General features: G+C 39.9%; 1 protein-coding gene across 8 annotated transcripts in view; it reads left to right on the top strand.

The window, feature by feature from the left end:
• Window positions 1–17,634, top strand: part of LOC106090651 (endoplasmic reticulum aminopeptidase 2) — a 246,542-nt gene that overhangs the window by 11,071 nt on the left and 217,837 nt on the right. For 3 of the 8 annotated variants that reach the window (XM_059362266.1, XM_059362268.1, XM_059362262.1), the window contains exons 1-2: window positions 3,505–3,609; window positions 11,624–12,278. Coding sequence is in view for 1 of the 8 variants with exons in the window: in XM_059362270.1 (XP_059218253.1) it covers window positions 3,908–3,911 (4 nt within the window). In the remaining 7 variants the exon portion in view is untranslated. Of the gene's footprint in view, window positions 1–3,504; window positions 3,610–3,649; window positions 3,721–3,774; window positions 3,912–11,623; window positions 12,279–17,634 lie in introns of those variants that run through there. The other 5 variants (XM_059362263.1, XM_059362264.1, XM_059362265.1 and 2 more) reach the window with 5 other exon arrangements.

Genomic DNA, 17,634 nt, shown 5'->3' with positions numbered 1-17,634 from the left:
GGCAGACGATTAATCAATGAAACCCGAAGCCTTCTCGTACGATTTCGATTTATATTTGAAGAAGCGGAATAGAGGATAGGTTATTTTTACAACCAACAAGCAGGGAATGTCCCCTACGAATGCAGGGCATTGGGTTGGAAAATGAAATGTTAGAGACTGGAGGGGGAGAAGTGAGAGAGGCGGTTGAAAATTTGTTATCGAGACCGTGCGAAGGTTGCACCCTCTCTCGCGAGCAAATCCGTCTTCTCGTTCCCACCCACATCGTTGTGACAAGGCACCCAACACATGGTCGCCCTGTGGTGCCTGTTTGCGACATCGATACAGCGCTTTTCATCCTATGTTCTCATCCAAGAGCCTTGAGCGCCGCCTGACTATCGCTAAATATGCAAATATTTGGCTGGTCAGTGTTCCTTGATAACAATAACTCAGCAGCCCTGGCTATCCGATCGTAGTTTCGCGCAGTGGATTCCACACCCGGTTCCACTATCCATCTGTAAAGTAATTGAAATCCCCATGTCTGACTCGCCCTTTCTGCCACTCCGCCAAGGTATGCAACCAGCTGTCCACAATATCCACTTAAGGCAGGTAGTCAGTTTTCCGGTCCGCCATAACCCTGTCCAGTATGCCTGTACGTCTGGTCGGCAACTTGCTAAGCTGACCAAGTTTTTGATAGTTTTGACAGTGTCCTCTCGGCCGATTATCTGACGTATAGGTCAATCGAGACTACGGTACCGCAGAGGTTAGTATGTCCGCCTATAACGCTGAATGCCTGGATTACAATCTGGCGAGAACATCAGAAAAATAATTTCTTAATGTTGGCGACATTTGTAAGGTACAATGCCACGTAAAAACTTCTTCCCAAATAATTGATCCCTTATGATTGAGCTTAAACTTGAATCGGACAGCACGGACAGCGGAATGTTCGCACATCCAACGACCTGCTCACAGTAGTATTCATTGCCCAACTTATAAATCTCAAAAGCCACCCTACTTACCCTATACCGCACATACGACGCGTACTCAGTCATTCGCCACAAGATGTGGCATCCATAGGTCCGAACCGATCGTATCACCGCTGAGTACAGACGTAGTATTAATCTACAATAGGTCCCAGACCGCATCTACAGCCTTCCTTATCCTAGACTCCCTATTCAAGTCCCAATTCGACTTACTATCCAGAATAACCCCAATAAATCTAGATGACCTGGACTGTCTGAACTCAGGCACCGTCCTCTTCCTTGTGAACAACACTAAATCAGTCTTTCTAGCGTTAACCCCTAGACCACACCCAGTAGCCTAAGTAGCCCATGGACAGTATAAAGAACCTAAACAGACTATTCAGAAATTTGCCGATGCCAAGAATAACTAGATCGTCAGTGTAAGCGCATATCATCGCCCGTAGGGTCTTAAGTCTCCACAGAATACCGTCGACCACGAGAATCCATAGCAGTGGAGAAATAACCCCACCCTGTGGCGTGCCCCTGGTCGCATTCACCTTCACCGAAGTGGCCGTGATCTCTCTGATGCATCATAAGCACTCATTATCAACCCAGTAGTACCGTTCTCCACACCACATTCCTCAGAGATGCCTCTGTGGCAGACGGATGAACATTAGTAAAAGCCCCTTCAAGTCGGGTAAACACATAATCCGACGTCGATGCTTGTAACCGACTGCTGAAACAGTTAGAATGCCTGTACTCTCGTATGTAAACCATTCTTTGCACAGTTATTGGAAGTTAGCACAGAACACTTCAGCACAATTTCAGCCAGTTCGGATAAGAATTGCAACCTCTAGAGTTTCAAGAAGTCAAGATCTGAGATCGATTTACATGACATCTACAATATATCAAAACATGGACCGATAAGGCCCACTAACAATCCCAACCAACCTACACTAATAGGAAGTATTTGTGCAAAACTTCAAGCGCCTAGCTTACTTCTTCGAAAGTTAGCGTGCTTTCAACACACGGAGCATGAGGTGATTTGTTTTGACTTCCAATAACTGTGCTAAGTATGATTCGAGTCGTATAAAAACCTGATGTAGCTCCCATATAAACCGATATCCCGATTATAATTTCCTAGAGTGTATAATAATTATTCGATTTGATTGAAATTTTGAAAAGTGATTTTTTATGACCTTCAATATTCTTGCCAAATATGGTCTGAATCAGCCTATAACCTAATCCGCTCCGATATAAACCGATCTCCCGATTTTACTTCTTGAGCCTCTAGAGTGCGAAATAAAAATGCGATATGGCTAAAATTTTCCACAGTGGCTGTTTCTATGACTTCTATAATATAACTCCCATATGAACCGATCTCCCGATTTACTTCTTAAGCCTCTGTAAGGCGCAATTCAAATCCGATTTTCTTAAAATTTTGCACAAGTTTCTCCCGAAACGGTTTACAATAGCATAGCAATTCTTATCCAATATTCTTTGTTTGCCAATAAAGAGATACTGGCCAAATAACTTGACAAACGCGATCTTTGATGGAGGGCATATAAGATTGGGGCCGGCCCGGTACGCTTTTAATTCTTATATAGCTCCCATATAAAACGATCTCCTGGTTACACTTCTTGACCCTCAAGGGGGCGTTATTCTAATCCAATTTGGTTGAAATTTTGCACGATGACTTTTTCTATGACTTGCAACATTTGGTCAGAATCGAACCATAACCTGATATAGCTCCTATATTTGAAAAAAAAACTAATTAATTTTTGCACCCTAATATTTATTTTATTTCCAACGTTTTTTTAAAGGCCTAAAAAGATTTTTAGTCTCTGTATCTTAGAATTCCAAAAATTTGAATGATTTCTTACTTCTGGCAACCCTTAGCCGGCATACATATATTCTAAATATGAAACATAATCGACAACAACAACAACGACAACAACACAGTGAGGATGATGTTGGGATTCTGCAGGGTGGGTTGCTGTGTGGCTCCATCTATAACACCACACATGGAGGGGGGTGGTGGAGTGCAGTGGGTGGTTGTTTGGTTAGTGATAAATGTAATTACAGTTAGTTCTCTCAATCCCTTTCTCTCTCTCTCTCGCAGAATGTAGAAATTTTGTTGGTTGCTACTCTACACGATGTGCTGAGATTTCCACCATTGCCTTATTAATACAACAAATGGCTGGGTGACGACTCCAAAGTGGAGAGCTACAACAAGAGAAAAGTGTTTATGTGAGAGAGAGAGAGAGAGGGAGAAGTATTCAAATACAAGGAGGGCTTGTTTTATAACAAATGTGTGTAGCTATGATGCATCAGCAATAAAACATTCTTGCACATGCTGAGCTATAAAGGATGTTTGTTTTTGGCTTTGGAGAGGAAAACAAAAATCGAAGAGATATTTTTGCACACCGACTGCCAGAGACTGAGAGCAAAAGAGCCTGTCACAACCGATGTATTTGGGCAAATGGTTGCTGCTTTGAATGCTACGACGTATTTGTCTCGAAAGCCCTAGCCTGTGTGGTGTATTGCATATTTTTAGACTTTTAGAAAGAGTACATCCTTTGTGCTAAGCGGTTGTTTATATTTTTCTGCTGCATTGTCACCGATACAAAAAATTACAACTTGAAAGAAAGACCCTACCAAAGTGAATTAAGTGTGTGAGAATAGAACAAAGATTTTTTTTAGAAAAGAAAATATACACAATTTTTTAAAATTTATTGGAAATTTAAAAAAGAAAAGATATTGGAAATAAAGAAAAAAATCTGTAGGTGTTAGAAACAAAGGAAAAAAATTGTGTTGAAATATAACAAAACTTGTTATTTTTGTTTTGTTATTATTAGGCGTTTGTGACGCCAGAACTTTAGATGAGATAAACACAACGGAATAGCATTGTTTTGTCTTCGAATGAGCTGGCGATGTGAGAGTGTGTGCGTTATTTCCTTTTTGTGTTTATGTGTGTGTGTGAGTGTATGTTTTCAATAATTAATGGCGTGTGTGTGTTCAAGTCAACATAAACAAGAAATTTAAACGCATAATCATACAAATTCCATTAAAACTTAAAAGTCAACATTGAATGCCGAAAAAACTGGAATTACATACAAGAGTCTAACAAAAAGGAGGAAGGATTCCTAGAATCTTAATTACGCTTTAGCAAACATTCATTTATTTTTTTAGTTTAAAAAACACCTCTTAGTTTTCCTTCATCAAAACAACAAGGAGTAGCATCGTAAAACAGTGCAATAATTCGTGATTTTTTCCTTATTTTTCTTTGTGGACTTTACCAAATTGCTTTTCTCGGTAGTTATGTATGCTTGTCTCAGTGTATGTGTTTATGTGTTTTTATATGCGTCGTGCACTACTTGTAGTCGTAGAAGTGTTGGTTAAAGTGTTTCTTTATTTTGGTAGAGAACCCACATAAATCACCTTTTCAACTTGCCCTCCCCCTTTCCATCTCTTCCCCCATTTCCCATTTAAGTTAAACCAAACAAAATGGCAATCCTTCAGCATTTTGTTTTGTTACATCTTTTACCTTTATTGGCCATGGGGTTTCCACTTGCCAGCTCCCCGTACTTCGTCCTTTAAATCAAGAAAATTGTTATTATGTGAAATTGTTGCTGGGCAAAGCATGCAATCAAATATTCGGAAATTTATGACGTGACAATAAAGTTAATGACAAAGAGTGAACGAACGAAGCAAACAAAATATAAAAATAAATTGAGGAGAAATAGAGAAGAATGGCAAATTAATAATGGTTATTAAGAAAATACATACATACATTCATATGTATGTATGTCTAAACACACAGCAATAAAGTAAATAAGAAAAAAAAATACATAAGAAATCAGTGAGGTAATGCCGGCATATGTATGTATGTATGTATGCAAGACATAACATAAATAAAATAGTTTTACAGACTTTTTTTCATGGGTGTATAACTATTTTGTTAGACTTTGTGAATTTAAAAATAGATTAAACTAAATATTAGTAAACATTTGTTATAATGAGCTGGGAGACTTTATGGTACATAAACAAGCATAGGGTCGAACGCGAAAATTCAAATCCCGTGAATACCATAACACTGAACTTTTGCTACCCGCCACCATGGATATATTTATTATGAAAATTTATTATAACACTACTATATCTACATTAATCTATTATATACAAATGAAATTGTTGCACTTTGTTTGTCTGTTCCGTATAGACTCAAAAAACTGCTGAACCGATTTCATGGTAGAGTTTGGGCCCCCGGTGAAAATAGGGTACTACATTTTCGATATCCGAAGGGGGGCGGACCCTCCCCCTTACCCCAATTTTCACAAAACGCTAGATCTCGGAAATGCGTGCATCGATTTAAGTGAAATTTTGTATGCCACCTTATGGTACCCCACGAAAACACGAAATTGGTAAAAAATTTTGGGGTCAAATAACGCCCCATCTCAAAACCCACCCGAACGGAAATGTGCACTAATTGGGACAATATGGGTATCAAATGAAAGGTATTTAAGAGTAGAGTACGAATTTGGTATACAAATTTCACTCTTAAGTTTCGGGGGGGTCCCCCATCCCCAAAGATGCCCCAAGAGGACACTTTGACCGCTTTGGGCAATATGGGTATCAAATGAAAGGTATTTGAGAGTAGAGTACGAACTTGGCATTAAAAAGGTTACCCTAAGCGTCGGAGGGCCCCCACCCTCAAAAACAACACCCAACAGGAAACTTTAACCGCTTTGTTTAATATGGGTATCAAATTAAAGTTATTTAAAAGTAGCATACAAATCTGAGATAATAAATTATATATTGGTGTGTGAGACCCCCTAGCAGGACAAATTTACCGATTGGGAAAATATGTGTATCAAATGAAAGCTATTTAAAGGTAGAGTCCAATGCTGATATACAAATTTATTCCTTGATGTCTGAGGCGCCTGCTCATCCCCCAAAATCCCTCAAAAGGACATGTTTACCGATTGGGACAATATGGGTATCAAACAAAAGACAATATGGGTATCAAACGAAAGATATTTGGAAGCTGAGTACACATCTGTTATAAGAATTTGGTCCAAGGTGTCTAGGGGGCCATCCCAATCCAAAAAATCCTCAAAACGCGGGCATAAATGTCCAACGTCACACACTGGGTATCGAATTAAAGGTCTTTGAGACTTGACTACGTATCTGGCATGCAAAATTAGGACAGAGTTAGGACACTAAATACCCTTCAATAGGACGTGTAGTGCGATCGGGATTATATGTCAACTAAAAGAAATGTCTATCACAGTATATTTCGAATCTCAAGTTGGTGTAAGGATTCAAGTATCTGGGTCACGTCCTACCGTTCCGCAGGACAGTAGATGTCGACAATAAAAGATGCAAATAAATTGTCGTTTGGTTCTTATCGTCGGGTTGGGCCTACCCTTTCCTCCCAATAAATGCAACGCCAAACTGTCATGTAGGATGACCGAGAATATATTGTACTCAGTGAAAGGACGTGCCCAGAGGACAATCACCCCCCACCTTTCCTACCCAAAAAAAAAGGAATTAAGAATAATATATGAATTATATGAAATAATATATGAAGGCCGATTAGGATAGAATAGGACAGAAATAAAAGGTAGTAGAGTTAAATTTTTACCCTCAAATTGGGATGGACACAGGAGGACCTGCGGATCTTTAAGATGCCACGCTGTTCGGACTCGGCTATAAAAGGAGGCATAAAATTTGAATCTGACTGCTCTCATTGATATGTGAGAAGTTTGCCCCCTTTCCTTAGTGGAATTTTCATGGGCAAAATTTGTTGTTTGTTTGTAAGTACGTGCGTCCCACCCTGCATACCCGTCAAACTTGACATATTTGTGGATTACGGCAAAAAGCGGTTTCAATCTGTATCTGTTTCATGGCCAAGTGTTTCAGGGACGCCTCACCTCATAAACTCCCCTAAACCACACATATAAACCGACTATAGCAACATGTAGTTCCAATGTGATTTTCGGGAGTGGAGTATGAATCTGATATCCACATTTGGGGCAAAGAGTTTGGCTACTCCAATCCCCCACGAAATCCAAGAGAATGAAGCCGCTCTAACATCCAATCTTTAATGGTTGGACCCTCTCCTTACCCTATTTCCAAAAACGCCAGATCTCGGAGATAGGTGGGATATCTAAGGCCACGCCACCTCCAAAGCCACCAGCCAAATGAAATATAAAACAATAATTATAATATAAAGCAATAATGATATATGGGAATCCGCCTCAAATATCATTATTCTCAAAAACACCCCCATACCAGACATATTTACGGACCCTAGCAATATAGGGCTCAAATGAAAGGTATTTGGAAGAATAGCACCAATATAATATCCACAATGGTGCGAAACATCTGAAAGGCCGTGATCGTATAGGGCTGAGATAAAATTTTCCAGCTAGTCTTATATATAAAATCAATTTGTGTTTGTTTGTAGATTTGCTTGTTTGTGTGTTCCTTATAGACTCAGAAACGACTGAACCGATTTTCTTGAAATTTTCACTGATGGTGCATAATGATTCCGTGGTGAAAATAGGGTACTACATTTTTTGATATCTGAAGGGGGAGCGGACCCTCCCCCTTACTTCAATTTTCAGAAACGCCAGATTTCGGATATAAAAAATTTTGGTTTTCAAATTTCGGATGGGGTACCTAGGGGGGCGCCCCATCCCAAAACCTACCAAATATATATATACACCAATCACGACAATATGGGACTCAAAAGAAAGGTATTTAATATTAGAAAACATATGTGATGTCTAAATGTCGGACCAAGTGTTTGGGGGACCACCCCAACCCCCAAAACACCCCCAAATCGGACATATTTACCGACCATGGCAATATGGGACTCAAATTAAAGGTATTTGCGAGTAAAATACGAATCTGATATCCAAATTTGGGACAAAGTTTCTGGGGGTTCACCCCTTTCCCAAAACAGTCCCCAAACAGGGCTTATTTACTGACCATGACAATATGGGGCTTAAATAAAAGGTATTTGAGTGTAGAATACGAATCTGATATCCAGATGTGGGGCCAAGTGTTTGGGGGGCCACACACCCCCGAAAAGATACCCCAAAGAAGACAAATTTACGACCATAGCAATATGGGACTCAAATGAAAGGTCTTTGGAAGTAAAGAACGAATCTGATATCAATATTCGAGAAAAGTGTCTATGGGGCCACGCCCACAACACCATCCAAATAGGAAGTATATGCTGACCATTGCAATATGAGGCTCAAGTAAGAGGTATTTTAGAATCTGATATATATTTTGAAAGCCAAGTCAATAAGTGGCCGCTCCATCCCCCAAAACACCCCCAAACTGGTCATGTTTGCCGACTATAGAAAAATGGAGCTCAAATGAAGTGTATTTGGAAGTAGACCATGAATCTGACATTAACATTCGGGACCAACTGTCTAGGGGACATCCCCCCACCATAACAACCCACAAGTAGGACGTATTTGCTCACCAAGACAATTTGGGTCTGCAAGACAGTGGAACTCGATATTCACAAATTTTAGGGCCAATATCCCAAACCGGACATATTTGCTAGCTTTTTCAATAAGGGGTTTAAGTGGTATTTGATATTAGAAAACTAGTTTGATATCCAATTTTGAGGCCAATGGAAATATGAGGTTCAAATATATGAGAATAGAGCACGTTGCCGATATATTTTCTGGGCCGAGTGTTTGGGGGACCACCCCACTCCCCAAAACACCCCTAAATCGGGCATATTTACCGACCATGTCAATGTGGGGCTTAAATGAAATGAATTGGGGGGTGGAGCAAGAATTGATACCCACTTCCGGGACCAATTTTCTGGGGGTCTACCCTTTCCCAAAATACCCCACAAACAGCATCGCAATATGGGACTCAAATAAAGGTATGGGAGTAGAATACGAATTTGATATCCAAATGTAGGACCATGTATTTTGGGCATCACCATTTCCCCAAAAGGACCTCCAAACGGTAAGAATTTTTTGACCATGCCAATATGTGGCTCAAATGAAAGATATTTGAGATTAGAAAACGAATTTGATAACCAATCTTGGAGCCATTTTTTATGGGGACGCCTCATCCTGTAAACTCCCCTCAAAACTAATTGCAATATGGTGGTATTTGAGAGAAGAGCACGATGCTGATATTTTTTCAGGGCCAAGTGTCTGGGAGACCATCTCACCCCCGAAAGCACCCCTAAATCATGAGAATATCGGGCTAAAAAAAAGTATTTTAAGAATGGAGTACACCTTACATTGAAACCTAAATTCGTAGACCAATAAAGATGGGATTCAGATAAAGGCACTTATATTGTTAAACTGTTTGTCAAGCGATATACTATTTTCGTAGCATGGTATTCCACTAAAAGCTCTTTAATTGTCGAAAATAAATATTCCAAGGAAAAATTTTTTCCATATAAAATATAGTCCATATTTTAGCGAAATCGGGTAATAAGTACGCCATTAATGTGATTAATTCGGATGATCAAACTCTATGACAGCGATATATAAATATGGTCTGATCTGGACCATATTTAGGTTGGATGTCGGGAGTCTTAAAGCAGCTCACTTTGCGATTTTTGTGGTCTTTATGACCTAAAGCTGAAGATTGGTTTAGCCCGGTCTGGACCATTTAGGGACAGAAGCTGGGAGTCTTAATACAACTCACTGTTCCTAATTCCAGCGAAATCGGGTAATAGATGACCCTTTTATATGCTAATGACCCTAAATCACCAGATCGGTCTATATGGCAGCTATATCCAAATATGTTCCGATCCAAACCATTTTTGGTTTGGATATCGACAGGCCTAATAAAACTGTTCTGAGTTTCAGCAAAATCGGGAAATAAATGCGGCTTTTATAGACTTTAGACTCTAAATCAGTGACAGTGAATTATTTTAGGACCTTCGACGTCCTTCGTTAGTTTGGCCCAAATCGGTTCAGATTTGAATATAGCTGCCATATAAACCGATCTCTAGATTTAAGGTCTTGGGCCTATAAAAAGCGCATTTATTGTCCGATGTCGCCAAAATTTGGGACAGTGAGTTTTGTTGGGCCCTTCGACATTCTTCTTCAATTTGGCTCAGATCGGTCCAGATTTGGATATAGCTGCCATATAGACCGATCTCTCGATTTATGGTTTTAGACCCATAAAAGGCGCTTTTATTGTTCGATGTCGCCGAAATTTGGAACAGTGAGTTGTGTTAGGGCCTTCGACATCCATCTTCAATTTGGCCCGGATCAGTCCAGATTTGGATATAGGTGCCATATAGACCGATCTCTCGATTTAAGATCTTAGGCCCATAAAAGCCACATTTATTATCCGATTTTGTTTAAATTTGGGACAGTGTGTTGTGTTAGGCCACTCGACATCTTTCTTCAATTTGGCCAAGATCGGTTCAGATTTGGCTTCGGAAATAGCAGCCATATAGACCGATCTTGCGGCCATAAAAGGCGCATTTATTGTCCGATTTCGTCTGATTTGGGACAGTGAGCCCGTGTTAAGCCCTTCAACATTTTTGTTTAATTTGGCTCAGATCGGTCTATATTTGGATATAGACTGCCATACAGACCGATCTCTAGATTTAAGGTTTTGGGCCTATAAAAGGCGCATTTATTGTCCGATGTCGCCAAAATTTGGGACAGTGAGTTTTGTTGGGCCCTTCGATATTCTTCTTCAATTTGGCTCAAATCGGTCCAGATTTGGATATAGCTGCCATATAGACCGATCTCTCGATTTAAGGTTTTGGGGCCATAAAAGCCGCATTTATTGTCCGATTAAGCCATAATTTGGGAAGGTGAGTTGTGTTAGGCCCTTCTACAACACCATCTTCAATTTGGCTCAGATCGGTCCAGATTTGGATATAGCTGCCATATAGACCGATCTTTCGATTTAAGATCTTAGGCCCATAAAAGACGCATTTATTGTCCGATTTCTCCGAAATGTGGGACAGTGAGTTGTGTTAGGCTTCGACATCTTTTGGTAATTTGGCCCAGATCGGTTCAGAATTGGATATATCTGCCATATAGACCGATCTCTCGATTTAAAGTTTTGGGGCCATAAAAGGCGCATTTATTGTTCGATTTCTCCGAAATGTGCGACAGTGACTTATGTTAGGCTTTTCGACATCCATCTTTAATTTGGCTCAGATCGGTTCAGATTTGGATAAAGCTGCCACATAGACCGATCTCTCGATTAAAAGTCTTGGCCCCCTTAAAGGCGCATTTATATTTCAATTTCGCTGAAATTTGACACCGTGACTTATGTTAGGCGTTTCGACATCCGTGTCGTATATGGTTCAGATCGGTCTATATTTGGATATACGATGTCTTGCACATATTAGACCACTCAATGTCCGTGCCGAATTTGGTCCAAATCGGACCATATTTCAATATAGCTGCTATGGTGGCAATAATTATGAATTTTTCACTGGATTATGACGAAAGGTTGTTTGCATATATACCCGAGGTGGTGGGTATCCAAAGTTCGGCCCACCCGAACTTAACACCTTTTTACTTGTTTGTTTTTGTGGTGCATATGGTTTAAGATCTTTCAGTTCCTTGATAGCAATGCTTTCCTAATTTCGTATTGATGAATCTGTAGAAAAGCGTAATTTTTAATTTAAAAATTTTATTGTTCTGTGTATTTTTTAGAGTGGACCCTAGCAAACTTTATGTAAAAAATATAGAATTAAAAAAAAACCAAAAAACATTAAAAAAGAGAACCCACCTTTTGGCCACGCCAAACTAGTAAAGTGAAGCCTTTAATAACATAAAAAAAATTGAATTGTTTACACCTTGATACACCTTTGAGCTGTTATCGCCATCGCCATCAACAAGAGAAACAACAACGGTCTAGCACCATAATCATCATCATCATCAACGTCGCCGTCATCACCACCTACGTCCCTCACCTTCATCCAAGCCATTTACCCCCCAAACTGCCCTCAACCCCTAGTCTAGTGAACAAGAGTGCTGTAAGTGTTGTGGTGTTAGTTTCAAGGACTCGCGCCAATTTATATTGTATCGGTGGTGCTATATAAACAACATACTCGCTCACCCACCCACAAATACTAACAACAGGCGTTTGTATGAGTTTATGCATATGTGTACATCAGTGTTGTGTAAAATAGCCTAGCAGTAGCTTGTTTTTCGTAGTGTTACGTTTTGAATTAACATTTAAAGCCTCGAAAAGGAGGAAAGCATAACATCAAGAACGAGAAGGAGAAACGAAAGGACGGACGAGGTCACCAGCCAGCAAGTGCGTAAAGGAATTTCTTTCAATAAATCCCAACAAAAAACACATAATGTAAGTACATACTCCTATATACATCTGCATATAGACCCCATATAAACATATGCCTCGTACATGTAATGCGATATGAAATTTCAACTCGGCCTCACGTTTTCACAAAATTTATGAAATATTCACTGCATTTGACAATAAAACATTTTTTTTGGGGGCAAATATTAAGAAAATCTGCCCATCCTTTTACCGGCTCCCTTTGTGGCAAGCAGGAATGGAGGAATGTAACTTAACATGAAGCCTACTCTCAACACTTTATGAAATATTTATTTTTCAAATTTTCCAAGCAATTACATCAAGTGACGTTTCTCGTTGTGATTTCCTTTTTGTGATTTGGTAGATTAAATTTCATGTATTTGACTCAGAGAGGAGCCCCATATTAGATTTTACGACAGACAATTATTATTTACATTTTTTATGATTTACGATAAATTGTTTAAGCATAATGGACATCATTGAAATATAGAAAAAAAATATTTAACAACAGTTTTATTTAAATGCAGGACATGCTGTTTTTTTCTACCAGCCATACATTTTTAATTGCTGTAAATGTCACGCCATAGTAATGTAGTATTCTCTTAGATATTAATAAAGGGCTATAGCGTACGCATAAACCGAGGGGCCCAGAAGGTATGATATGGGGCCTTATTATACAGCCGCAAGGCCTTTAAAAAGAAGGGCAGATTTCCTTTTCCTTTCTTTTCAAAATAGGGTAACATAGGCAACAGCGGGAAACACCACCTCAACTGGAGTTTCGTAACAATTTAAGGCCTTACATCGATACGAGAAGGTATAACCATTTTTTTCCGCTGCTTACGTATATCATAAATTAATATTATGTAAAGGTTAAAGGAGTAACATATTTGAATACTATCAAAGTGTGCAGTGGGATGGAATTTCATGCTCGATTACTCTTCTATTCCATTCGCCTGGATGTATGCAATTCTATAAATGGCATTTGCAAAGGTTAATATTTCACATATATAGGGTGATCCCAGTGGCGAAAAGAGGCGAAATAGATGCATACGCATATGCCTGCAAAGGCAGTCGGAAGTACATTCACACAAATGTAAACACCATTTCAAAATAACATTGTGTGCTATTGAGAGGATATCATGCACCTCCCATAGCTCGAAATACGCCTAGTGTAGCTCATACGCCTAGTGAAGGGCCTGCAAAATAAGTCAATTTAGGAGGCCTGCAACAGCACCTTGTATGACCTGAGAAGCAAAAAAAAAAGAAAGAAAAAATAATAGTTTTGGTTGCTAAACAAGTTTATTCGACACGTATTTATTATATTGGGTTGCCCAAAAAGTAATTGCGATTTTTTTAAAAGAAAGTAAAAGCATTTTTAATAAAACTTAGAATGAATCGAATATACTTTTTTTACACTTTTTTTCTAAAGCAAGCTAAAAGTAACAGCTGATAACTGACAGAAGAAAGAATGCAATTACAGAGTCACAAGCTGTGAAAAAATTTGTCAACGCCGACTATATGAAAAATCCGCAATTACTTTTTGGGCAACCCAATAGTTTTCACACTTTTTAACATTTTTATTCCCTCCACCATAGGATGGGGGTATACTAATTTCGTCTTTCTGTTTGTAACTCCTCGAAATATTACTCTGAGACCCCATAAAGTATATATAATTTTGATTGTCATGTAATTTTGAGTCGATCTAGCCATGTCCGTCCGTCTGTCTGCCGAAAGCAATCAAACTTTCAAAGGAGTAAAGCCAGCCGCTTGAAATTTTGCAAGTATACTTTCTACTTGTGTAAGTCGGTTGGGATTGTAAATGGCCCATATCGGCCCATGTTTTGATATAGCTGCCATATAAACCGATCTTGGATCTTGACCTCTTGAGTCACTAAAGGGTGCAATTCTTATCCGATTTGGTTGAAGTTTAGCATGAAATGTTTTGTTATGATTTTCAACAACTGTGTTAAGTGTGGTTCCATGTCTAATCGTGCTACTTACAAAATTGTTAATAGCTTTTTACACCTCGCCCCTAAGTTGGTTCATGTAAGGTATAGTATCCCCATCTATGTACTGGTGTATTTTAGCCGCGAAAGCCGGGCAATTACATAGGAAATGCGCCAACATCTCATCATCTTCCCCACAAGCCACATGCTTGCCACACCGATTTTGCATAAGTTAGCTCGTAGTCCTATGTGTCCCGTTATGACACCAAAAGCTATACTGACCTCCTTCTAACTTTCTTCCAGTAATAGCCTCGTCCTCTCACGATCTGGAACATGTCCAAACTGAAACCCATGTCCAAACTGAAACCTATCTCCAAACTGAAACTCATGTCCAAACTTAAACGTTAGTAGGTGACATGGGAGTGAGAGCAGAGACAATGGAGGACATGTTGAGGCTTTTGATGAAAACCCATTTTCCACAGGGTAATCGGGATTCACGGATACACCGGAATCTTGGAATAATGATGTTGATTGAAGGCTTATCATTACATAATTTATGGTGGAGAAATTTTTGAGGAGCTTCAAACCATTTAAGTCACCCAGACCTGATGGAATATTTCCGGCGTTACTACAAAAGGAGACCGATTATCTGGCACCTCACCTGGCCAATATTTTCACAGCGTGCCTATGACTTCCATATACTTCGAAAGCATAGTAAGAGGCAAGGACGGAATTTATACCCAAAACCATGGAACGTATTGTTGACATCATAGGATTACGCAATCCAGCGAACTGCTCAAATATAAACTGCCCTGCACGAGGTTGTGCTGAATGCGAGGATAGTCTACTGGCTCTACAGGAGCATGATGAGACCTAAAATCCTTTGGGAGATAACAAGTTTCGACTCCTTTAAGTCGCCAGCCCTGATGATGTATCACTGGTTGAATTACAAGCGGTGTCCGACAGACTGGCTCCTTGGCTTAGGGAGATATACTTATATCAGAATGTCGTTTATACTTGTGGAATGGAGAGACACAAAGGTCATTTTCATTCCATCATTTTCATACAAAGAATTTTTAAAATCGAACCACAACTGAGGATTGGCATCCCGAAAAATTTTTCGAAATGCCGAGATGACCAATTTTATGGGCCTGCTAAGAGCCGCCCGGACCACTTTTGGGCTGAAAATTTTGCACACAATCTCGCTAACTCCTCAGCTCTTACCATTTCAAATTTCAAAGAGATAAGAACGGGTAGAGCCGTTCTTACACGGCATATTTTTTACTTTTTTTCGATTTTCTCCTACTGTGCTACGCCAATAATGAAGGAGCTGGAGTTTCTAGACACCAATACAACCGTAGGAAAGTTTATTTATAACTTACTTACTAGAAGATTCTTTACGGCAGGCTTGGGATCTGAAGATCTTAAAAGATGAGTCAGTAGATAAACGCCTCTACTTTTGATTATCAATATGTTATTGCCTCTGGAAGAAAAATGTGTAAAAGTTGTCGCGTATGCTGATGACGTGGTTTAGAGATAGGGATATACTTCAGAGTCTAATTCAAGTCTAAATCCAACCAAGACAGACGTAGTTCTTTTCAGCAGGAGATACAAGTAACCTACAATGGCACCTGTCTCCTTGGGAGCAGAGAATGTTCCATTTACTTAAAGCGCATAATACCTAGGTGTTTTGCTGGACAGGAAATTGAACTTAAAATCCAACATTTTGGAAATGACATGAAAGGCAACTCTGCCCTATACACCTGCATGAGGTTGCATTGACAAAAGTTTTGGGTTTAAGCCGCGTGTCATGCACTGGGTATATACTGCAGTCGTCACACCTATAATGCTTTATGGTATTGTGGTTTGGTGGACGGCGCTTCAAAAGTCCATCTACTGTTCAACACTGAACCGGATCTAAAGGATGTATTGTTTGTCCATTACATCCGCGCTGAGGACGACACCACTGAATTCAATGCTACACCTAATGCCTCTGGAGATTGTGGCTAGACAATTTGCTGCGACCACTGCTGCGAGGCTAATGGAACTCTCTCTTTGATCATGTAGAGGCTAGGGACACTGTGTTAACCTTGATACAATGCCGGGTGTTCCAGACAGTGTGGATTACAAACTGCCAGAGCCGCTTTTTGATTAGAGGCTAGGGACACTGTGTAATCCCTGATACAATGCCTGATGTTCCAGACAGTGTAGATTACAAACTGGCAGAGCCGCTTTTTGAATAAACGTTATGCACCACTATTCCTGGTAGAGCCCATTGGAACTGCAATATCCCTTGTAATAGACGTTATATAGACTTCTATAGGGATGTATCCAAACTAGGTGTACTCTGAAGAACTTGGACTTGTCATATCGATAATTTTACCCGACCATTACAGTATATATCAAGCGGAGATCGTTGCAATTAGAGAAGTGATGGAATGGCTAAGATATAATGTCACAACGACGATTGGCATAAATATCTTCTCAGACAGACAGGCAGCTATTTAATCTCTGAGGAACATATTTCTGAACTCAAAACTTACCCTCGACTATCGCAGATCTCTCAACGAGATGGCTGAACAATTCATAATTCACAGGAATATCCCAGGGAATTATAGAGCAGACAGGAATCTGTGGGTATGCCTCTAGCGAGATATAAGCTAAGTTTTCAGGCCTGTGGATTAACGAAAGACCTGAGCCTGAGGATTAACGAATGGTTGTGAACACTCCAAAATGATGTGGCCCAATCTAGACCTTAAGAGGTTGTTGACGTTGTATCTACTTGAATGTGGAGGTGGCAATCATCGACAAGCTTTTATAGGTAAGCAAGCTGATTTCGGTCTATACTACCGATCACCGCGGGAACATGATGGCCATTGATTATATAAAGGCGCCAATAACCCGCATTGTCATTTCGAGAATCATAGGCACTCAGTATTTAAGTAAGAGCTGGTGCCGACCGGCCTTTCACTGAGATTCTCCACACAATACCGCTGATTGTCCGTGACTGCAACTGCCGCTACTGCATATGGAGCATTCCACTATTTGCAACCTCCCAGCTAAGTTACCCGTCTACCTCTTTGCTGTCGCTGGCTAGAAAAGATGTCTCAGTCATTGTGTCCGTCATGACAGGTCACTGTCTGTTGACACACTGAAGATTGCAAGTAACGACTTCTGTAGAAGTAAGGATGCCAAGGAAGAGGAGACTATGGAACATGTGCTTTGTGGCTGTACCGCACTGTCAAGCAAAAGGATTTCCACTTTAGGTTCTCATTTCTTTGAGAATTTGTTTGAAATGGCATTCCACTATCTTCAACCTGTGGACGCGCCCAGTAGCTCCCAGCTAAACTTCCCGTGATAACGAAGAACATCACGTTCTACCGCTTTGCTGTCGTTGGCTAGAAAATATGTCTCAGTCATTGTGTCCGTCATGACAG

The sequence above is a fragment of the Stomoxys calcitrans genome, chromosome 2 (assembly GCF_963082655.1).
Source record: "Stomoxys calcitrans chromosome 2, idStoCalc2.1, whole genome shotgun sequence".
Classification (NCBI taxonomy): domain Eukaryota; kingdom Metazoa; phylum Arthropoda; class Insecta; order Diptera; family Muscidae; genus Stomoxys; species Stomoxys calcitrans.
This window is presented reverse-complemented; position numbering and strand designations above follow the sequence as displayed.